A 24623-nucleotide genomic window follows, 5' to 3' on the forward strand; every position below is an offset into this window, starting at 1 on the left:
TGCCATTCATATAGTACATAAGCATAGGAATGGCGGCCATTTTGAATAAAAAAATGAGCTTTAAATACTAAATGAACCTATATGAAAGGAAAATTCTCTCGCAAATGCAGATGGAGTAACTCTAGGAACAGAAATGTACAAAGTTTGGTGGAATAATTTGTCATATAATGCACACTATTATGTTTAGCACGGCCGAATTAGCATATCTGGCGGCCATTTTGGATTTTTGCATTTTGCCGAAAATGCTCAAGGTTACGCGAGTGGCATCAATCGAATTTGGAATCAGCACCCTCGAATTGACAAGAAACCATCAAAAAACATTGTATATATCAAAAAGCAAGGTTGGGTGCCTTCTAGCCTGGACTAAAAACTGGCATCCCTGATAGTAACATGTTGGACACAAAGCACATAGATAGATTGACAAAAATTGACAGATTGACAAATTGATAAATAGATAGATAGATAGATAGATAGATAAATAGATAGATAGATAGATAGATAGATAGATAGATAGATAGATAGAAAGAAAGAGAGAGGGATAGGGAGATAGGGGGAAGATGGGGTGATTTTAAATCAATTGATCTGCACTGAATCTGGTTTCACAGAGAGATTACACACAACAGCAACAATATTTAAGTTTTGGTTGATTTTATTTTTTTTTTTTTTAGACAGAACCAATATGAGCTCAGAATTCCATGAATGAGAGTACTTCTATTTGATAGAAATTTTATATCTCAAAAAATACTTGTGTATTCATACCTGTGTACCAGTTCAATATAATTCCTGAAAATTTCCACAACACAAAACATTCCAGGAAAACAATGTCATGGGAAATTCATTTCACTCCATCGTTATTCTAAAGGTATTCCATGTGCATCATCATCATCATCAATCATGTTAATAAGAGATTACTAGTAATCACCATTAATTAATGTACCATAAGTGATCCAAAGATCATCATCTCACCTGTTTGTATCCATGGGTCAAAAAGAACACGGAATTTTGAAAACTACTTGCTTTTTTGTCTACTTTTGACTTAAATGCAAGTTTATCTATTCAAATATTGTTTGTTTGCTTGTTTAATTCATTTTTCCATCTGAGATGAGGGCTGCACAGCTCATACTCCACTGCACTAGGCTGCTGGTCTTCCATGGAGTCCAATTGGATGTGAATCAGACCACTTCACTGCATTATGCACCCTGCTCTTTGCGATGAATGAATGAAGTGGGATCTTTCACGTGCCCGAGTTCCAGTTCTCTTGCACACGGGACCTCTATTTCATGTCCTTAACTGAGAGACAGAACGTTTTGCCTATTATATGGAAGAGATGGTATGACTTCATACCACAGCACTGCTCACTTTGCCTCGGGAATCAAATGCAGGTCTTTGGATCTGGAGGCGGACGCACTACCTACTGAGCCAAATCACAGCCATTTTTAATAAAATTGGAACATAGAGTGTAGTTTCTCTCTATATGATTATAAAGAGTACATGGTAAATCTCCTTGTGTTACTTACTACTTGTTTCCCCGCAGTGCTGCATAGTGGAGTGGAGACAGGCCTTTCTTGTTGCACATGGTGAGATCTGATTGAGGCCACTCCACCAGGCATTTCACCACATCTCGTTTGTCTTTGTGTATTGCATCATGGAGGGCAAGATCCCCAGCTTTATCCTGGAAAACAAACATGTTTAGAGTTTCCACAATTGTTCTGTCTTGTGATATTCTGAACAAAATTCATAAATTTACTTTAAATTACGATACTGATGCACTAAACACAGTTCTGTAGTTTTACCTTGTAAAAGTCAGTTGGTTGAAGTACCATCAACAAACACAGAATAACACTGAATGATGCATTCAACCTTTCCAGATTTCCATGTAATACCAGATTTCATACAAAGGAATCTAAATCCCCCATGAGTATCCACTGTATTGAGAAACAATATTTCCGCGACTGGCATGCCTCGCTCAAGAACTTAACCTGATCCAAAAGCTCATTGTCAAATGCGGAGCATGTTTCCTTGCGCTTCCAACTTCAGTTGATACCAAGAATGTATGCAGCACTTTTTCCTTATTCTCTACTGATCGTGCAATCATCGCATGATCATAGGAAACTTGGCAATATTTCTCTGCAGTTTCTTACACTCTGCCCAATTTCATTCATCGCTTTCAGATAACACGATGCATAACTTGTCCCTCAAATGTAAGACGCAAACCAACTCCTCACCTGCAAATTGCAACTGCATCCTCTCTTCAGGAGGAGTTGCACACAATCTAGGTTGCCGCGGCGTGCAGAAACATGTAGGCAGGTGCGCTGCTGTTTTTGGCGCACATCGATAAAAGCTTGGCGGTCTTTGACGCCTGCCTCTTCACAGTGGTCAATCATGTATTTCAGGATTTCCATGTTATTCCTGCCGAAAAGGGGGGAAAATATAGACTTTTCACAATTTTGTGCACTCTCTTTTAGATTTGACAGTTTCCAGGAGGTATATGCTTATTACGAATGGGACTACCTACCTCGGAGAACCAATGTGATTAACAGGTTAACCCTTCACATGCTACTTGCACAATGACCTACATACTGTGGAGGCAAGGTTTGCAAACGGTGAGTTTGATTGCATAACTAGTTAAGCACTACTTCTGAACATGGTAAAGAAAGTCCATCATCAGATACAGCAACATAAAAACTTGCCACGGATACAGTGCACTCCTGTTAAAATGAACACGGTTATAACGAAATTCCAGTTACAACAGAGTAAATATTTCAGGCTGCAACATTACTCACTCTTTGTTCTTTACTGTTTATTTGTTCGGTTATAACGAAATCTTGAAATACAAAAAGAAAACTGCCGGTCCCAAGGTTATGTGGGAGTCCACTGTACTTCACTTGTATCACAGCAAAGAATATTCTTGAAGTTATGAATAACATATACACTTTTTAAAATCATTTTCATTGTTTATTTCATTGGTTTGACTGAAAATATCTCAAATTGACAAGAAGGGAGTAAACTCATTTTGTCATTAAATTCTTCAGAGTTTACTTGTCAATGACATGCTCTTGTCTTTATTAGACAATTGTTTTAAGCCACATCCACTAAAACTAGTAATGTCGCTTGAGGTGTCATTAAGTCACACACCTCTTTCTCACATTAGCATATTTATGATCACAGAAAAATATCAATGCATAATTACGTGCACTTATCTGCCCCCTTCCTCCTAGTACTTTTACAGTAAAATTATGTAAAAGCACATTTTCTAAGACAAGGAATACATCATACAGTAAAACTAGACATTTTTGTGTGCATGACATTTTCGAGAAATTTTCGAGAAATTCTGCGAGGAGCCGAGATTTGCGCAATTGAAATGCACACGAAAATTCCTGTCTACAACATATTAAATGCCAGTGGCAATACGTAAGAATGTCACGCTGTTAAAAAGACAGTCCGCTCCAATTTGCGAAAATCTAATGCCACGAATAATCTAGTTTTATAGTATTCAAGTCACAGTTTGATAAGCAGGATTGAGAAGACCTTACCCGTAGGCTGCATAGAGCAGGGCAGTATCACCGTCACTGTCTCTGTAGTCAAGAGAAGGCTTATACTGCATCAACACCTTCACAGCCTCCAAGTGACCCTGATGAGCAGCAACCTGCATCGGGGAGCGACCCGAGTATGCAGAGTCCACCTGGTGTATTGATATCAGAGAGACACATTTAGATATCAAGTAAGGTGTAGCATGGATACAAAAGCTACAATTACAAAGTCCATTTCTTTTCAATTCTAGAGGAAGCAACATATCAGATAACATCACAATAGGGGAAATTAGACATGTTAAAGCATAAAACTGTGTCATCCTGACTTTCTTATTGCCATTTATTTGAGACTGAAATACAGAGAAAGTTTCAAAACTCAAAGCTGCTGGCCTCCTTGGCAGAGCCAAAACTAAGGCCCGTTTCACAGGGATGTTTGTCAGATGCGGTAGTTGCAGATGCCACAGGACTAGTATAAAACAAGGAAAAGTAGAAATTACGCGGTGCGTAATATATGTCCCCGCCGGAAGTAGCATTTTGTAGCAAAATGTGCAATATAGGTAAAAAATCAAGGTCAAAGGTCAAAGAAGTCAAAGGTCAAAATTCTGTGTAAAAGTTTTGAAGCCCTCACCTAGTGCCATCACATAAAGCAAACGGAATCGAAATCGGGTTAGAAATGGCGAAGGAGTAGCATTTTATAGCCAATGTACAATACAGGTCAAAAATCAAGGTCAAAGGTCAAGGAAGTCAAAGGTCAAAATTCTGTGTAAAGTTTTGAAGCCCTCACCTAGTGCCATCACATAAAGCAAACGGAATCGAAATCGGGTTAGAAATGGCGAAGGAGTAGCATTTTGTAGCCAATGTACAATACAGGTCAAAAATCAAGGTCAAAGGTCAAAGAAGGCAAAGGTCAGAATTCTGTGTAGAAGTTTTGAAGCCCTCACCTAGTGCCATCACATAAAGCAAACGGAATCGAAATCGGGTTAGAAATGGCGAAGGAGTAGCATTTTGTAGCAAAATGTACAATATAGGTCAAAAATCAAGGTCAAAGGTCAAAGAAGGCAAAGGTCAAAATTTTGTGTAAAAGTTTTGAAGCCCTCACCTAGTGCCATCACATAAAGCAAACGGAATCGAAATCGGGTTAGAAATGGCGAAGGAGTAGCATTTTGTAGCAAAATGTACAATATAGGTCAAAAATCAAGGTCAAAGGTCAAAGAAGTCAAAGGTCAAAATTTTGTGTAGAAGTTTTGAAGCCCTCACCTAGTGCCATCACATAAAGCAAACGGAATCGAAATCGCGTTAGAAATGGCGAAGGAGTAGCATTTTGTAGCAAAATGTACAATATAGGTAAAAAATCAAGGTCAAAGGTCAAAGAAGGCAAAGGTCAAAATTCTGTGTAGAAGTTTTGAAGCCCTCACCTAGTGCCATCACATAAAGCAAACGGAATCGAAATCGGGTTAGAAATGGCGAAGGAGTAGCATTTTGTAGCAAAATGTACAATATAGGTCAAAAATCAAGGTCAAAGGTCAAAGAAGTCAAAGGTCAAAATTCTGTGTAGAAGTTTTGAAGCCCTCACCTAGTGCCATCATATAAAGCAAACGGAATCGAAATCGGGTTAGAAATGGCGAAGGAGTAGCATTTTGTAGCAAAATGTACAATATAGGTCAAAGGTCAAGGTCAAAGGTCACGACTGGAATTCTGTGTAGAAGTTTCAAAGCTCCCATGTAGTGCTATCATATAAAGCAAACAGAATCAAAATTGGCTCATAAATGACAGAGAAGTAGCAAATTGAAGATTTTGATCACACACGGACGCACACACGGACACACGGACGGACGGACGGACACACGGACGGACGGACACACGGACACACACACGTACGGAGCCCGTTTCATAGTCCCCTGCTCGAACTCGTTCGGCGGGGACAATAAATGCTGAAGGCTGACTCGTTGTTACCTGGATGTTGCCATAGTAACAAGTATTGTAACCTCCCTTCATGGCAAACATCTTGAAATGAGTCCCTGGTCCTATGTATTATCATTATGACTATTACTATCATCATCATTATCATCACTGCTATCAGCAATCATTACTGTCACCATCACTATTTTCAATATAAATTTTCTGTTTCTGTTCACTGAAGGTGAAATCTATATCATGTGCTTTCATTAGTGTTATATTTACATGTTTCCCCCACAGTTTTTCTTTTAAATGAGAGGATTGTGACTGCTGAATGAGGTATTTTCGTACCAAGCTGGGATTTGCTTCCAAAATCTTCCTGATCTCTTTAATGTGGCCACATGCTGCTGCCTGGCTGAGCTTCCGTTCCTCCATCTGTGTTGACGATCTTGTGTTACGAAGGGACCGGGGCCCACCTGCAAAAGTCCACAGTAAGTCAAATGGTCATCAGTGAAAGTTAGGGCTTGGGACATTGCCACTATCTCTTAGGGAAATATGTGTTCTTACAAGTCTGCTGTAAACATTAACATTCAGTCCAGAGATGTCCAAGAAACCCCTCTTGAAACCTAAATCACTGAGCTACCCCCCCCCCCCCCTCCATTATACAAAAGCAAGGATTGCATTTTTGTTGTTGTTGTTGTGGTTTTTTTTTTTTTGCATACTTTACAATTTCTCGAAAGCTGCCTATTTCCATTGAATGAAAGGGATAGGAGCTAAAATTTCACTATCACTTGTCAAATGGGAGTCATTAGCAAATACAGAACGGGTTTTTTAGTTTTGTTGTGCAAATTTTCCTCAACAAGTTAATGTAACAATTTACAGGTTTTATTAATTTCCTTAATTTTTCTCATTTATTTCCTTATTCTTCTTGGGTGTTTCTTCACTTTGATATTGCATCACATATTATGCTCAATCAAATGACAGTAGTATCAAACAATGAAAGCGTTAATAACAATTCAAATAGTTATGATTTATGGAAATAAGCATTGTTTTGACATGGAATAACACACACACAAAAAAAACTTTGGACAAGTGATTGGCTTCTGTTATTTGACACCAAAACTGTGGATCAAATCCTCACAAATTTAGTATCAAAATGTAAGGTACACATCAGAGACACAAGTTATATACGATACACAAAAAGGCCTGTCCGCTTTTCCCTTATATGGCGCCACCATCATTTGTACACTCATGCTATGATCCCCTCCTAAAATCCATTGATCATACCTGCAAAATTTGGTTAAAATCAAATCACTGGTTTTCCAAAAGGCAGAGATACAAAAAGCAACAATGAAAATTTGGTATTTTGGGCTATTTGGGATCCATCCTAGGCCTCCCCCCCCCACACACACACTAACATCATTTAAACAAACTATGATCCCCCTCTGCTCATTCATGACTCCTGCCAAATTTGGTAAAAAATCCAGCCACCAGTTTTCAAGAAAAGGAAAATGGGCAAAACATGGCACATGATGGACAATGCTTGACAGACAATCAAGAAGTAAACTGGACAACAACAACAAAAACTGAACATAAGTTGTCTGTTATCTGTACTCCCTTTGGCATCATTCCAACAGTCAAAAAGTGTCTGCCCACCTCCGGGGTGTGACTGGACCCCTGTGTCTCGCTGGCCAGTCTCCACAAGGCTGAGGAAAACAGGCGGCAGTTCTTGCACTTCGTCCCCAATCTTCACCTGCAACCTTTGCGCTTTGTCCGGAGCTTTCATCACAATGCCTGGCCTACTTAATTGCCTTTCCTTGATCTGGTTGAGACAACAGTACGAGAAGAGAAAAACAACAGAAAAAATGATGAAGCCTTTGATTACCTCGTCTATGTCCATGTTAAAGTCCCAGTAAACTTTCATTGCTTGTGTCAAATGCTTGGCATTACCAAAAACAAAACAAAACAAAACAAAACAGCAAAAAATCAAAATCAAAATGTAGACATGCTGCGGATACTCTCTTTCAACTTAATGTGGAGTATTACTGTTCATTTCTACTTGCTTAAATTATGATAAGCCACACTGGGACAGCATTGTGAAGACAGGCTTACAGCATATATTAGGGTCTCATTTCATGAAGGATAATATGATGATAGCAACTCATGCTAGAATGACAACTTCTTGGAGCAACAGCCAATAAGGAAGAAGGATTCTTACCGTGGTGCTTGCCATTTCAGCAAAAGTTGCTGTCATATAGAACTTGTTATGAAATGGAGCCCAGAACTCACAACATCCATGAATTGAACGTTAGTACTGTTAATACACTATCATTATTCAGCAATGACAAACAGATATCACACAATCATTCAGACACATCCATCACAGTTTCAATTATAATTCATGATACTTGGTCATCATCACCATTACTTGGTACTTTTTTAAAATCATTACGTGTACTGAACGTGGTCGGCGCCAAGTTTTCCGGGGGGGGGGGGGGGGGGGGGGGGGGGGGGGGCAGTTTCTTCTGGTGCCACTTGCAGGTTTCATCAGCTAACAAGCAAAAAAAAATTCCACTCCTACTTCAAGGTTTCAGCGGGGGGCAGTTTCTTCTGGTGCCACTTGCAGGTTTCATCAGCTAACAAGCAAAAAAAATTCCAATCCTACTTCAAGGTTTCAGCGGCTTTGTCTTTTTTTTTGGGTGCCATTTCCGGGTAAAAAATGTGGGGGGCCCAAATTGGTTACATATGTAATCCTATGTGTTGTGCAAAAAATGTGGTTGGGCCCCAGCCCTTCTCTCCCCCCTGTTGCGACACGGATTGTCACCCCTACACGGATTGTCGCCTCCTGCTCGGGGCGACAATCCGTGACGGCGCTGGCGGCACGGATTGTCGCCCCCGTCACGGATTGTCGCCTGGCGACAATCCGTGACGCTTGTGCAGTTCCCAGTTTTTGACCTCGAAGGCGACAATCCGTGTTGGCAAAAAATTTGTTGCGACACGGATTGTCGCCTCGTCACGGATTGTCGCCCCGGGCTCGGGGTGGTTCCTCCGGTGTTAAGCTTTGGTGGGATGGGTATGACTGGTAAGTTATGCGTATGTGTGTGTGTGTGTGTGTGTGTGTGTGTGTATTGTGAGCTGCATGATATGTGATGTGTATGATTTGTTGTGTGTGTGTGTGTGTGTGTGTTTGTGTGTGTGTTTGGAGTATAATAATACAATATGTAGAAACTGTGCATGTGTGGTGGTTACATAGTGGTAGTGGTTTGTTTGTCTGTTTGTATACGTGTGCCTGTATGCTTACGTGTGTATGTGGAATATAGTGGCGCTACTGTGGCAATACAAACGCCTTCAGAGTGTATGAGCACGTGTTTAAAGAATTCACACCAGCGTTGATCTAAAAATAGTATGGGTGTGTCAACCAAATAGCAGCGGTGATGCGGGCTAGGCGAGAGAGAGACCGAGAGAAAATAAATACGAGGGAGGTACCCTCCCCAAATGTTATTTGTCTTTGTTCATTTTTCCCTGCAGTCATTTTCTTCCATCAGTCTTATAAACTAGAACGTCCATACCACTATTCTTTGTCCCAGAATAGGTTTGGCATGCTTTATGCATGAGCGAATAATTTCCACACGCCGTAAAAAAATTTGTCAATCGTTACTTGATTTTAGCACAAACGAACTGCCATTGCACACCGCTAATACATACGTAATACAAACAAACACCAACAAACACTCAAACAAACCTCATAATGCAAACAAACCAACTCAACACTTTTTTCCTTGATATTTATTGATTTCATTCAAATTATTCATAAATCGACCCATTCTGAGTGCAACATGAAGAAAATAAATTACAAATGGCAATTCGAAACAAAAGCAAATCCATTTGTCAAACCACAAATAATCTCACTTCAACATAGATAACTCGATTATAGACCAACCCTACTAATAATTTCTTCACGAGAAAGTTTTGACATGTATAGGGCCCTACCAAACCTATATTCCTTGAATATATTGGTTTGGATCATGTAACACCTTCTTACTTACAAGGGCATATACATAAAAAAAACACAAATATATTACACAAATCTACAATGAAATCAGTCATAAAAAACCCCACCACCCCCTCCCCTCCCAAACCGAAACAAATCTAGGGCCTACATCTATCCTAAATATTAAATCCTACCAACATCCGTCATACCATTTATAACTATCCTTCTTCAAATCCAATCCCCAACCCACCAACCCCTGATTAGACAAAACCTAAATCATCCCACACCCACATTCACCGACCCAAATACATACACACATACACACACACACACACACACACACACACACACACACACACGAAGGTTCGTTATTCCGAAGTTTCGTTTTTTCCGAAGCTTCATTTATCTGAAACACACAATTCCCTATACCTAGTGGTTCGTTGATCCAAAAATGAAATTTGGAATAACGTACCTTCGGAATAATGACCCTTCGGACAAATGAGCCTTCGGACGAATGAGCCTTCAGAATAACAAACTTTTGCAACAACGAAATGTAACCCCCTTCCCACATACCGACGCACACCCGAACCGATACCACATCCTTCCTGATGAAACGATTTCCCAATGTTGATAAATAAGACATAATGGACCGTATGCAGAAAAGCAGCATCCGCCCGCACGCAAGCTCCACTCCGAATTCATATACAAATCTGCCAAACAAACTCATCAAATTCAAAGCTGCTGATAAAATCAATATCAATGTTTATGCCAGCAACAGCTTCCTAGGTATCCCTCCCCACGCGCAGCTAAAAAACACATACGCAAAAAACTGACATAATAAACACATTCTTCCATCACACACACACACACACACACACACACACACACACACACACACACACAAGCACACGCACAAACGGACACTAAATTATCATGTGCACGCGCACATGTATACACACTTCCTTGAAACCTCACCATGACTTTTTACGTGGCATGTTTGCATGGATGTAGCCATGTAAGTTATGTGTTAGTATTTCAATGATTATGTCCAGAACGATATTACCCAGCAAAATGTGCTTCGAGAGCGGGCGACAATCCGTGTAGGGGCGACAATCCGTGTCGCAACACCCCCCCCTAAACGACGCTAACATCATATCTTACCTTTTTCACAATGCTCTGCAATTCATTCTTTCCATCCAACATTCTTGCCAAGTCTTCAACGTCATCAACGATTTGCACTTTATCCCCTTGATGAAAGCTGGGCACCTAAAGGAAGTACAACAGAAGTGAAGATTACTCATTCTAGGATGTGTAATTGGTACTAGAGAAACAGCAGATTCAGATCCTGGTTTAAAGGGAAATTCCCGACCTGTTTAAGTTACCATGAGCAGTTGGAAAAGAAGGAGTGACATTTTCAAAACACAACAGACCAAGTACTGTATACGCCGAATATTTCGCAAGGTTTTTATTTTCGCGAATGTCATGAGTCAGGTGCTATTCGCGAAATTAAAGACAAGCGAAAATATTGACTCTGATCCCGATGTGGATGTGACGTACGCATGTAAATTTCTCCGTTCAGTTCAAGACTCCACGATCGCGAATTTAACCACTCGCGAAATCGTCGGGAATTCCCGATTCGCGAAAATTTAGACTCGCGAAATATATGGCGTATACAGTAAGTAAATGACCGACATGAGACAGTGCAAACCCAAATTAGGTCAAACCAATGAGCTCTATCAAAACCACTACTAACAGAAGAAACACAAACATAGCTGATGGCAAGGGTACTGACCTTGCGAAGGGTAAAAGAGGGGACCTCCAGAATACGAGGCTCATTTGTGGCCTGGACAGAAACAGTGACCATACCCTTGTCACTTAGGGCCAAAACTTTGCACTCTTTCCCCGATACCTGAAAAAAAAAATACAAAGGTAGTTACAACAACAAAAGTGTAATCAAGGTAATGAGTGATACTTACAGACTAAAAGATGAATAACAAAATTGAGTTACTGAAAGGCATTATTAAATCTCTGGGAAATCTGGATATGCAAGCAAGTTGGTATTTTCAATCATAATTAAATCTCACATGGATTTGCATAGGTGGGACAATGCTTGAGAGTATCTGCACAATGCAAAGACTGTGATAAAGAAAAAGGTAACCAAACATTGTTTTCCTTGTTTGGAAATTTGTGTGCCAATATGACACAACATAAAAATTACTAAAACCATGCTCTGACATAAACAAATTAAACATTCTGGGTTGTAAATTTCCACAAAGCTCAGAAAGTTGTATCATTGCAATGCATTTACAAGAAAGCAAACACAACATCGTTTATTGAAAATGTACCTATCATTAAATAAGGGCAAACAATTATTACTGTAAAGCAAGGCTCAGACAGTATAACAAATTATCATTGCACTGCACAGCACTGAAACATAGAAATGACGATATAGCATCATTACCTCTTGAATAGCAGAGGTCTTTTGGGGTGGCAGACAATTCTTGCTCTCCTTGTTGGGGGCAATGACGGCACTATCATGAACTCGGATGTCATCATCCTCTCCTGTATGGGAAGGAAATAATTCACAGTAATGTCAATTCATTCAAAAAGTAGGAGCAAACAAGCATGTGTGACCGTGAGAGCATATCAGTGGGAATGCTTTGTTTGCTTACTACTGTGTGAAAGTGGATATCATCGTGCAAGTGATTTTTTGCGCTCGGCAGGGTAAGATGAATTTTGAGTGTCTTTAATTCAAAATGAAATCAAAACACAAAATAGTACTACATACAAGCGAAAAACATCGCATGCCTTTATATTTGTGCTGGTTTCTTGATGCATGAAAATTTCTACACCATGAAAATTTCCACTTTTTCAGTATCACGTAGGCCCCGATGAAACCAACTCGATGAGGATTATTTAATCCTTGTAGTCCATAATGACTCACAAGAGACTTCTTGATGAGGGACATGCTGCACTGTAACACCCAAGTCTCTAATTTACATTACGCTAAAGAGAAATGAAGGCTTCCTAAATACTGACGAATGTAGCCTGGCACATTAATGTGATGTGAATGGCCATGTAAAGCATTGAAGAATGAAACGGGAGACCCAGTGGGTCTAGCACTCACCCGAGTATCACAAGTTTACCTTCCACATATTCTGGAGACTAACTAGGAAGAACATAACATATTTGGGAGACTCGTGGAAAGGGGGCATGGTGTCCATTTGTATATTTGCTTTCACACCTGCAATAATGCCTGCATAGTTTGCAGAAAATTTGACCATGTGTTTGCATGGTCAAATACACGCCAAACACTGGAGTGAATGATGGCAATACTGTAGGAGTGGATATTTTCGTGAGAGTAATTTTTCACGCTCAGCCAGGTAAGATGAGTTTCGCAAGTTTTTTCAATTCCTCAAAATCAAGACATCACCTAATGGAACACATGGCAAGCGAAAATATTTGAGTGCTTTTATTCTGGTGCTAGTTTCTTGTTGCGCGAAATGCGAAAAAATTTCAACATTGCGAAAATTTCCACTTTTACAGTAGCTGTCTTGAGCTGACCAACTACTGGCTAGCTCACTCACCCAACTTGGGAAGGATATCTGGGTAGTAGGATCCATCTGAACCATCACGAATGCTCTTGAGGTCCACCTTTCCATCCGCTCCGACCCTGTAGCGATACATCTTGTCCTCGTACTTGCCTGGCCAACGCACCGCCACGGCCCCACGGTAGGCGGTCTCCTGCCAGCTCCTGACATCGATGACATAACCTAAGCGCCTCGAATCACCCCCTTCAAAGTGTTGTAGACAATTAAATTAACATCAGAATAATGCAAGTCATTTTACAATGTCACATATTCCTGTTATACTGTCTTTCATGTTGATAATGCAGAAAGAAGTTGCAGTGATTTAGTCATTGCTTGACTGCACAATAAAAGGTAAATCTGTCAACATTGTATGACAAAACCTGCTTAAAACCAGTAAAATTCTCTGCATTCTAAACTACATCAACTTGCAAACAAAGCATATGATACTGAAGAGTCATTGGAGGCATTTTACAATGATTTATTTTATACAATTATAGTTCTCTACAGGTGTCTTAAGAAGTTGGTCTATTCCCAGCATTTGTAGAAAGACTTGTCATATAACAATGGTTAAGATTAGTTGCCTCAAAAGAATACCACAACCAGAGTCTAGAAACTTCACAAAATTTTACAGGACAATCTCACCATCTTGATCTCCGTATCTCCAGTCTTTTCCTCGCTGGACCTGAGCTCCTGGGAACAGCCCCCGGGCTTCTACCTGCCGGGCTGAATTTCTAGAGTACAACTTTGTCCTGAACAACAGCAAAAACACACATAACAGCACTTTATTACCAGTAGGCACACAGTATTGCTTGGAACTCAACTTTTTGAGGCACATATAAACCAAAGGCAAAGGAATAACAAAAAATCTACTAATCCTATGAGGAACTAGTCACAGTTGCACAGAATCTGGCTGCACAAAATGCCATGGTACTTAATAAACATTTTCTGCACACTGTAAACCGTTGCAAAAACAATTTTTAAGTAACACATTAGAATCTTGCAAAACCTCATTAATCTTATACATAAACACATACAAATACATCATTTTTGACTGACATAATGACCGTGAAATGTTACGAAACACCATCACCGCTGCAGGTATACACAAGTTAGGTATCAAAAGATGCGCAAGACTGTAAAGAAAAAAGTCATGAAGTCTCGGGGTGAGGTCTTATAATTTGGAATACATTCTGGAAGTTATCACAAATTTTCCAAAGAGGGGTGGGGAGGGCATGATCAATGGCTCTCCCCCCCCCTCCCCCAAGTGTTTTTAGGGTTATCATGACTTTAATAATTCATCTCAAAATCACAAAATACATTGGTTTGTGAGCACAAAGGAGAAAAACAAAGACATCAGAAGTGGACCACAGATGAAAATTTTGGTCGGCTGTTTATGACAAATTTTATATTGATTAGTGAATGAAATAATCGCAAGAATCTTACGGGCAGATTTTCAGCCTGCACACGATGTCTGAACAGGGGAAGGCTTGACAAATATTGACACAAACTCTACACATTGCACTTATCATGCAGGAATTATGTGAAAACTGATTACAGGACTACTCGTTATGATTAAATTGAATTTGATTTTGTTTTTTAATTTTGAAATTTTGATATATATTAAACTTTCAGTAGTGTGTTGTAAATAAAATAGTGACAGGAATGGAATTTGAAAGTTCCACATGTATTCACAAAACAGCAATACTCGAACGATCATATCCTCGCTGGGGTGACAAGACCTCGTATCTTAAAAATGTCAAATGTTCAGGAGAGCAAAAGAACATGGCGGCCAAAGCACTGTAGTGAATGGGAAAGCCTTTCCTTTGACATGTCATGGTGGCTTCATTTTTGGAGTAAGACAGTTGTGATTTGGCCAAGACATCACTTGACCCATTATTTGACCATTAAGCCAAATAAAAAATTGACATTTTTGAGATACGAGGTCTTGTCACCCCAGCGACGATATGCATATTACTAGGGAAGGTGATGATAACTATCTCACCCTTCTGAGAATTTTTATAATAAATGACGTATTAAACACTTTACGAACAACCAAACAACTATGCAACTCTTCAAGCAACATAATACAACTTCAAGATTCAAGATTCAAGATTCAATCATTTATTGTCTGATTTAAAAAAATACAGAAAATCTTCCTCCACTGGCAAGATAACAGAGCATAACACAAGAATAACAAACAGATCACATATAAATGCACAGGCACATATAAATACATGATAATCAATTAACAATTCGACTATGTAACTCCCTTTGTCAATGAACTGCTGGCTAATGAGCAATGTGATAGGAAAAATACAATTTCTTATTTTAAAGCCAGCCAATGGAAATCTGAAAATTACAGGAATTTTATATGCAAGCCAAAGAGAATCATACGAGGACAAGCCCTATTTTTTCATCTAATTTGATTGTGATTGTGAACAGCACCCATTGCTTTGTGACATCAAATGAAACTTTAAATTCTTTGAATTTATCATTTCCTTTTTTTTTTCTTTTTTTTTTCCTTAGAAACTTTCACTATACCGGTACTCTTAGTATGATGATGCTGCTTTGGGGTCAACTTTGACTTACCCCTGCGAGTCGCTGCTGACCAATCTGAGGAACTCGTGACCAATCGCATGACTGCCACTGTTGAAGCAGGGCTGGCACAGATTAAAATCGTAGCAGCGATAACACTGCCACCGTATGCCCCTTATGCTTTCTTGCCCACAACCAGAGCAGTGCACACCTTGATGGATAACACCTTGGAGTGATGGTAAAAAAAACAAGACAGAGAATGAGGGTGTTAATGTTTGAGAAGATACCTCTGCATGGTGGATGATCACTTGTTTATAAATTCACATAAATGCAAATTCACATTTTCCAAAGGAATTCAGGTTAGCTTCATCAGAGGTCAAGCTCTGTCTGGTTTGTTTTGTTTTGTTTTTTCTGGTCCCTGTTTGAACCATGTGTAGTACACCCATAACAATCACCTCATATTGAAACATATATGAAATAATATAACACAGCATAACAATGAATAGAAACAGAAGACAAAACAGAAGATAATGAATAATTAAAAGTAGCACAATGCTTTGAGAGATACACTCTACATAGAAACATAGTAGTACTGACATTATTAAAAGTGAGGACACTGTGCTTCACATGTTTGACATATAACATGCTATTTACTTTACATGCAAAAACTAAGGTATTCAACAAATTATGGACTTATGAGGACTGTACACCTAAAAGTTGGAAGTACTGGTTAATTCATAATGGATGAAAGATTTGATTATCAAAGGAACATCACATATTTCCATTTCGCTACCATGTTCATAATTGATAAAAGACAGAATTCATTTGATGAGAATCAATAAGTTTACTTGCAGCTGTCAAAAGCAATCTAAAATCTAATATCAAAGTAAATTCTCTTCATCAAAATTCTAAAAGAGCTCAAATGAACATAAAATGCTATCAGTAAATGAAACTAAACACATATGCAAAATTATCATTGACTGATTAACAGATCTGGATAAAAACTATTGTTATTACTCAGTATCTGCTGAGCATTGCAGCCCCATCAGCTACTTTTGTTATGCACTGAATACAAATTATCAAACAATTATATACATTTTCAATCTAGAAAAAATAATGCTAGCGACATATTTGAAAGGGCCTGGAAAGAGGCATTGCATTTCATCTAAGATATAGAATATCATTACATACTAAAGATGCACAAACATTTGCAAGCTTTCATTTTTGCCCTATTGTAGTTTCATGTCACGTGAAATGTGCAAAAAATTCCACCTCTACAGTAACCTCAAACTGCTAAGGTTCACTACATTAGCAGTAAATTTCAAATTACCAAATGTAGATATGTTCACAAACAATTATACTGGTGATTCACGATATACTGTTAATTTCTGAACATGTGTCAGTCAACATTTGTCTTCATATGGGAAAGCTGAAAGTCAAGTATGAAAGCCAACAGATTTTTGTTAGTCCCAAGTACTATGCTGACTTACGTGAGGTTTACCAAGTACTGTATCACTTTTTACAGTATCTAACTAAACTTATAAGTGCTTTACACATTTGACAAAATACATGCTATCCATTTGGCCATACCTGTGGGGGCATTGTCATACACGCAGAGGTCGAATCGACCCTGGGAACCAGCACGATAGTCATTTCTGTTTCCGTTGTCCCAAATGACAGTGACCGAGAGCGCTTGTTTTACTTCGATTACAGTCCCAACATGGCCTTCCTCAGCAAGCTTGTCACCATACTCCCAGTTTGGACCACGGACGACGCGTGTCCCTACGATGACCGACATTGGTGCTACATAGCCTCAGTATTCTCTTTCACACCAGGTCAGGACAACTGTCTATAGATAGAAGCCTTTTGACAGCAGATGCATCATCAGTGGTGAACTGAAAAAAGAATGACAAAACAGATGTTAGGCCATTAGCAGCCCCTATAATTAATAATACAATTTGAGTATTCGATCCGATTGCCACAAACAAAAACGGTTAAGTAGGTTCTACTCAGTAAATTCATCCCAAGAACTAGGTCTACCACAGATTGGAACGCACTCCCACTGACAGTCGAGTCACCGGCATCACAAACAAGACTCCTTCAAAACAGCAATCCTCCACTATAGCTCCATTACATCAAAGAGCAAAGCAACTGGTTAAGTAGTTATTAAACTTCTCTCTCCATGCAATAAACAACAGCAGTGCACCCCTGTCCGGTTGGTCCCTTCATAGGGGTGCTGGGTGTTGGACAGTAACATAGAAGAAGTAGAAGAGGAAAGAAAAATAAAAATGCTTGATGAATTAAATAAGAGGTCTGAAATCAGTTCTTAAAATCATGTGCACTCATAAAATCTTTTAGATATTTCTTTGAGCTAACTGCAACAGCGACCTGTGTGAGAGTGTTACTGGTAAAAATACAGCGCACCAGTGTTCTTTGAACCAGACAGGCTTCCACAAATTGGTAGAGATAATCCTTTACCAAGGAGGATCCAGCTGACTTCCCATCACTTGATATTGATGACCAAAAGATCGGTCTGCATCTGGACGTCGCGGAAATGTTTCGCGGAGACTGCGTCTGGCTTCACGGATCCCCTCCTTATACAGACCGAAGTCATTGATTCGGGCTCCAGTGTGGATGCACTGCCAGCGGTCGCGCACAGATTAAACGTTACAATAAACCAAATTTCAGACAGCTTTTTTACATTCAAAAAAGTTTGACATGACATGACACATTATGTAACAATATTTGGGGTAAATTTCTCACATTGTGCAATCGAAATACTCACAGTAACTAGGTTATAACGCAGAAATTTTATCCATATCGCAACATCGCCGTTCGCTACCCCAGTAAGTCGCCATCTTGAATCTGTTAGCCAATCACATGCGAGGTACCGCGGTACGTGTTTTGATAAAAAAAAAACACGTAGAAACTACCTCGCATGTGATTGGCTAACGGATTCATATGTTTCTGCAGTTTGAACGTGACGATGCGACGGGTTGGTTGATGTGTGTTTTACATGTTTTTTTTTTTCTACCAAAATGTTGGATTATTCGTTAATCTGGTGAGTGTAGTGCATTCTTGCAATGTTGATTTTGCTATACAAGCTTAAATTTGCCGACCTAGGGCCGTGAATTAGACGCAATCGAGAAGGGTGAGGTACCTCACCCAATTTTCCATAGAGATCGTGGTTAAAACATCCACACAGCGATGGGTACTAATAACTTCCGTCTGTCTACGGAGGAGAGCGATAACATCAAAAAAATAAAAGACTCCTCTGGACAGACAGATCTTTCTGTCTATTGCCATGATATTGATGACTTCCAAAAGGCATTATTACGCCTAACCGTTACAGGAAGTCAAACTGTGGGAATTATTCCTAACGTTAGATGTCACCTCACTGTAAACATGTGCACCGAGAGCCCATCTGTGCTTCCAGTTTGATCAATGTGTGCACACCACTTTGACTACTAGACAACTAACAACGTTAGGCCCTATTTCAGGATTCTTTACTACTAACGTTAGTACTAGTAGCACTACAGACTCTAACCCCGTCGCGGGGCGCTGTACGTATTTGTCCGTATGGGGTAGCTGCTGCGGTTATACAGACTCCAGAGTAACCCTCTCACTAACAAGTTACAAGTTTCAACTCCCATCCACATCCAGTGAAGTGGACGTTCCTCTACTAGACTTGTAAATTTACCCCCTGGTGTTCTATACAGTAAATTTACTCACTAGATCTAGATCTAGTATCTTCTGACCTGAACGTGAAGTCTGCAAGAATTTTCAGCTTATTGAAGGAGGCAGAAAAAGAAGATGACCAGACACTTGCATTAAACTAAATTTAATATACTTACACAGTCGTAGTAACAGCTTATTAGACCGGCAGGCAGATCTCAAACTCAACATGCATGCGCATAACAGCCGTAGACCGACGTACTCAACCAAAATGCTATGCTAAATGCAATGACAATGTTCAACGGTGGTACATGGTGCAAGCAAAGTAAATTTGATGAGTCGAGTCTTCCGCATACATAAAAGGGCTCAGTTCAGTTCAAAGTTCAGCAATTGTGCACGTTCTTGTTCGAGCTGACTCCCCCAGCCCAGCTCCAGGTTGTGGTAACACTACCAGAAGCCATTATTGTTTTTGTTTGATTTGGTGGCAATGGCAGAAGAGAAGGGAATGTTGGTGTGGGAATCCCACAACGCTAGTCTTTTCATTAAGACGTTTTTCAATAAAGTGAGCCATGAGTATTTTTTTTTTTTTTTTTTTTGGGGGGGGGGGGATTTTCTTTAACAAGAGTTTTAGTCATAAATTTTACATGTCAAGGTAATTGGGTTTAGTTATTAGTGCAGTGAGGCATTCGAACAAGTTGTTCATTTTTTCTTTTTGTTTTCCTTTTTCTTATAAAGAGTTGAAGTATTTTCCTATAGACCTAGGCCTATAGGATCCTAATAATGGCATTTAGCATTTAGGGAGGGGCATACCCTCGATTTTTAAAGCTTAGCCCCTCACATATTCTTATTTTTCTTTTTTATATACTGTACCATATAGCGAAGAGAGAGGGACTCATTCCCCTAAATTTCTCAATCTACGTGTTGACATACTAGGGCCTATTCTTATTTTACTACTGTACTTTCGAGATTGCATTTCGGATTCTTAATCGATTTAGTAAATGCTAACCTGATAGAAGGGTAAATTATGATGAAAATCAATAAAATCTTTCGTTTAAAAATTACCATGATATGCCATTCCAGCTAACATTTGGACGTTTTCTGAACGTTCTTGAAACGATCGTTTTGTCAAAATGTTTTCAGAACGTCTTTTTGTGGAAGGTTTTCGACGTATTTAAAACGTTTCAAATGGACGTTATAAAAATGTTTATTAAACATAAAAAACCCTTTTAGACTTTTTCAGGACCTGCAGAAAACCTTTTGGACGTGGATATAAAAGAGTGCATAACTCGATTATGAAAAAGCCGAGTCCTCAAAAAGACCCCTGGAGTCTCACACCCTCCCTCTCAAGTCTGCCCCTTCTTTCAAAGTTCATAGGCTTCTTAGACAGTGAAAGAAGCACATGTGTAGAACAAGAAAATAAAGATGGTCGATGCCATTCACGTCATTGTCCCCGAACGTTTGTCCCTGAACGCCTAGCTCGAATCTAAAATTAATTTTTTGATTGAAAAAAAAAATCAAAATTTTCAATCAAAAGTGTGCACCAGTTCGTTGAATTACACTTCTACAAATGCGATTTAACTCTCTGGATCTCATTATCGTCATCATTTATCATTATTATTATTATTATCATTATTGTTATTATTATTATTATTATTATTATTATTATTATTATTATTATTATTATTATCATTATTATCATCATTATTATAGTCATTATCATCATCATGATTGAATTTCTGGGTACGCCGAAGAAGAGATGGCAGATTATATACCTTATCATGCTATTTACTTTGCCTTGAATGCTCAAGTTATTTTTTATCTTTATTTTGATTTGATTTATTTCCGCATTCATTCAAATACAAATTGAATACAAATTTCAAAAGCATAAAGACAAAGAATATAGCAAGTGCAATAATACAAAAAAGATAATATAACACTAGAAAAATAGATACACATAAGCAATGGCATTGAGCAGTAAACACGGAAACAAAATAAATTTAAGATAGATAAGATATACAGTATTTTTCATTTAAAAAAAATTAAACAAACATATACTTGTTAATGAATGCAGGGGACCACCATCGTGAGCGATTAAGGTTGAAAAGGATGGGACCTTATAAAAAGACTTTCCGGCGACACAACACGAGGAAATTAGGTGTGTGAGTGCAATACAGTATGCAGTCGAAGAAAGAAAATAGAGATTGAATAAAAATAACAATCATTCACCTAAAATATAATGTTATATTAACGTAATGAGTGGGGAGCATGATTGTGGATATCAAATACCGCTTGAGTGAAGCTTTCAAAGAATAAATAGTTGTGTAATATTGTTGATGTCCGGAAGATTATTCCAAATATCCGGACCCGAATGTCTAATAGATTTGTGTGTCACTAATTTTGGATTCGAAAGATGTAAATTTCTACACTTGTACTAACATTCATATACGAGAAGGGTTTGAATGGACAGAGGTATTAAACCTTAACATTTTATTGAAAGATGATGGATTGATCATGAAAATATTTAAACATAATTAACAACTGCTATACTTGAATAATATTCAAATCAGAAATCTTTAGTGTTTTAAGCTCATGAAATAAAGAATCAGCAGTATGAGCTAAGTAATGCGATCCAGTACAAACACGTATAGGATAGCTTTCTTTTGTAATTCAAAGACAGAATATTTGGTATAGAGACACAATTTCTCCATACAATATTGCAATAACCTACATGGGAGAATGAAGGAATTTATTATAATAGAAATAAAGTTGAATGAGAGAAGAAAAACTTCAGCTTGGATATAATCCCTATGATACTTTTAGAAATACAAATTTTTCTTTCAGATTGACGATTTTCCAAATACTCCCCTCAAAGTGTGCACCAGAACGTTTAGTTCTAAAATTGCGTCATATATTTATGGGAGGGGATACCCATCCCACATGCTTCCTCTTCTGTCCATTTCTATATGATGCCACACAGGGCCTACATGATGCACAAGCGGAAAAGAGGTGAAACTATGATACCACAATTTCAGCCGTTAACATTATTGGAAAAGAAAGGAAACTTCTCACAAGCGTGAGCCAGTTTCAATAATCATTAGATTAGTAATGTTGCAAAGTATACGTTGCGTATACAATAATTGAAACAAAAGTACATACCCCCCAGCCTCCTTGACCTTGACTATAATCAGGTGATATCTGACACATCACCCTACTCTCCATGGTTCAGCTATCATGCGTCATTTTATGATGTAGGGCCTACAATGTATTTGATTTCCATTCACACTTATCCAACACTGGTGAATAACAATAACTTCGTAACTTTTAATTGAACGTTTGTCGGTTTGGTGAGTGCCCTGATTGGCTTAGAGACTATATATTATAGGTAGAGACCTGGGTAACTCGAGAGTCTTGCTAGTTGCGGGGTGGTCAAGGAGACGTTTCCGCAACGTTTCCGGGACGTCTCTCTTAGACTAGCCCGGTCTCCAGGGTATTGCGAAAGAATTAGACATGTTCAACACCTTCGGATACATTTTCCAGTCTCCAACTAGTCTCGAAGACGTCTCCTGGGACGTCTCCGTGACGTCGCCTAACGTCGTGGCTAAGTCGCGGAGATCAGTTTTGCCCACGAGGTCTCCGAGCCGTCTCCGCGACCATGCAGGGACCCATACTATTGGCGACCTACCGGAGACTTCGCGGAGACGTTCCTCCGCGACTAAGAAGATGTCTCGGAGGCGTTTTGCCGACCTCCTAGCTACTATGTTGTCATCTCGTTTGGAAACGGAGTTTCTTCCTTCCTCCTTGGTCTTCATCAGAGTCGCAGCCCTTGACATAGGCTTTATTGAATCTTCCACCCTTTCAATTATAATAACAGAGAAAATGGACTACAAAGAAATATCCGTACAAGTTGAAATGGTAACGTGCAATGCAGTCACTTGCGAAGCAAAAAAGAAAAGGAAACAAACGAAAAAAAAAACAAGGGAAAGAAGAAGAAGAAGAAGGAGAAAACAATTTAACAAACACATAGACACACAACATTATCGGCTTACATGATAAGCGATTATAATTTTTGTACATGCCTGTGTTGATTGATGATTGATGATTATCTCGCTATAAATATGAAAGATACTACTTGATTTGATTTATGGGTTTCTACATCTGCAAAATATCGACATTTTATTTGAGCCAACACGCTGATTTCCTGTAATCGTAATGAGCACAATTCTTTCATGTATAACAAAAGAAAGAATATACTCGTAGTGATGTCTACGGACAGCTTAAAGCTTGAAATGTGTGGCCCTACACTCTCTGTTTTCTTAGTTTTTATAGTGTATCGAAGGTAGGCCTAAGATCAATGTGACTGAATTGTCTTCCCATCCGGAACACGCCCCGTCACTGCCCGTCTTTCAGTGTTGATGGCTAAAGAATTCAGGTTCGAAAGAAAAAGGAGAGGGAATAAAATCTGCAGTTTTCATAAAGAAACTGTACTTCATTTTATATTGTTACATAGCTAGTTGACTTAAGGACATTCAAGGATATTTTTCCGTTTGGCTATGTTGCAATCTTCCAGTCTATGACGTCGTGTGTGTGTTTGCCTGTGTGTGTTTGCCTGTGTGTGTGTGTGTGTGTGTGTGTGTGTGAGTGTGTGCGTGTGTGCGTGTGTGCGTGTGTGCGTGTGTGTGTGTGTGTGTGTGTGTGTGTGTGCGTACGTGTGTGCGTGTCTGGGATTGTGCATTGGCGATGTGAGATTGTCGGACATGGGTGTCGTGCTTCAAAGGCCGTGCTAAGAGCAATTATTATCCTGATGGAGGACCTACTGCTCAAGTAGAAATGGTAGCTTTCGTCCAGCCATATTCTATACGCTCCAGAACATGGTAGGCCCCATAGATTGCCCGGCAGATTAAACTGTGTTTTACCGACAGTGTAATCTTGTTTTTCATTCTTAATATCAGTAGAAGATCACCTTGTCATCAGACTAGAAAGGAGTATACTTGTCGGATGTCTTTTCCTCGAAATGGCATATAGGAAGAATCAAGGTGTGACGGGTTTTGTGCTTTTAAACGCCCTCCTATCTCTGTCACGAAGATCTTTGTTCATGGTGCAAGGCGGTGAGTACTGCTTTTTAAATTTTAACAAATCTTATTTGTTAGAGGTTTTTGTCTTCACTTCCCTTCATTATTATGCACCTATGTTGATATTCTGCAGATCTTGCCCATGAGATTGAGTAAAAAACATAACAATAGAATATGCTTCCATGCATGAATTTTCTCCCACGGGCTAAATAACGGTGATATACAACAGTATCTAAAACATTTCCCCTGCGCTTACGCCTACGCTTAAAAAAAAAGAAAGAAATCAGGGTTGATATGCATCGCTGTAAACAGAAAAAAACAAATATATATTCATCCT

At 39.0% G+C, this 24623-nt stretch overlaps 1 protein-coding gene across 1 annotated transcript in view; it reads right to left on the bottom strand.

The window, feature by feature from the left end:
* LOC139727402 (uncharacterized) overlaps positions 1-19515 on the bottom strand; it is a 40034-nt gene extending 20519 nt beyond the window's left edge. The window contains exons 1-13 of the mRNA XM_071638358.1: positions 19397-19515; positions 17133-17437; positions 15597-15768; positions 13650-13756; positions 13005-13211; positions 11879-11979; positions 11210-11326; positions 10579-10683; positions 7083-7248; positions 5778-5902; positions 3534-3682; positions 2226-2409; positions 1518-1672 (exon numbers count right to left, since the gene is read on the bottom strand). Coding sequence (XP_071494459.1) covers positions 1518-1672; positions 2226-2409; positions 3534-3682; positions 5778-5902; positions 7083-7248; positions 10579-10683; positions 11210-11326; positions 11879-11979; positions 13005-13211; positions 13650-13756; positions 15597-15768; positions 17133-17340 — 1796 coding nt within the window. The 5' untranslated portion in view covers positions 17341-17437; positions 19397-19515. The remainder of the gene's footprint in view (positions 1-1517; positions 1673-2225; positions 2410-3533; positions 3683-5777; positions 5903-7082; positions 7249-10578; positions 10684-11209; positions 11327-11878; positions 11980-13004; positions 13212-13649; positions 13757-15596; positions 15769-17132; positions 17438-19396) is intronic.
* Positions 19516-24623: the final 5108 nt, after the last annotated feature.

The sequence above is a fragment of the Diadema antillarum genome, unplaced genomic scaffold, assembly GCF_040938485.1.
Source record: "Diadema antillarum isolate AM-2024a unplaced genomic scaffold, OU_Dant_1.0 seq00000130_RagTag, whole genome shotgun sequence".
Classification (NCBI taxonomy): Eukaryota; Metazoa; Echinodermata; class Echinoidea; order Diadematoida; family Diadematidae; genus Diadema; species Diadema antillarum.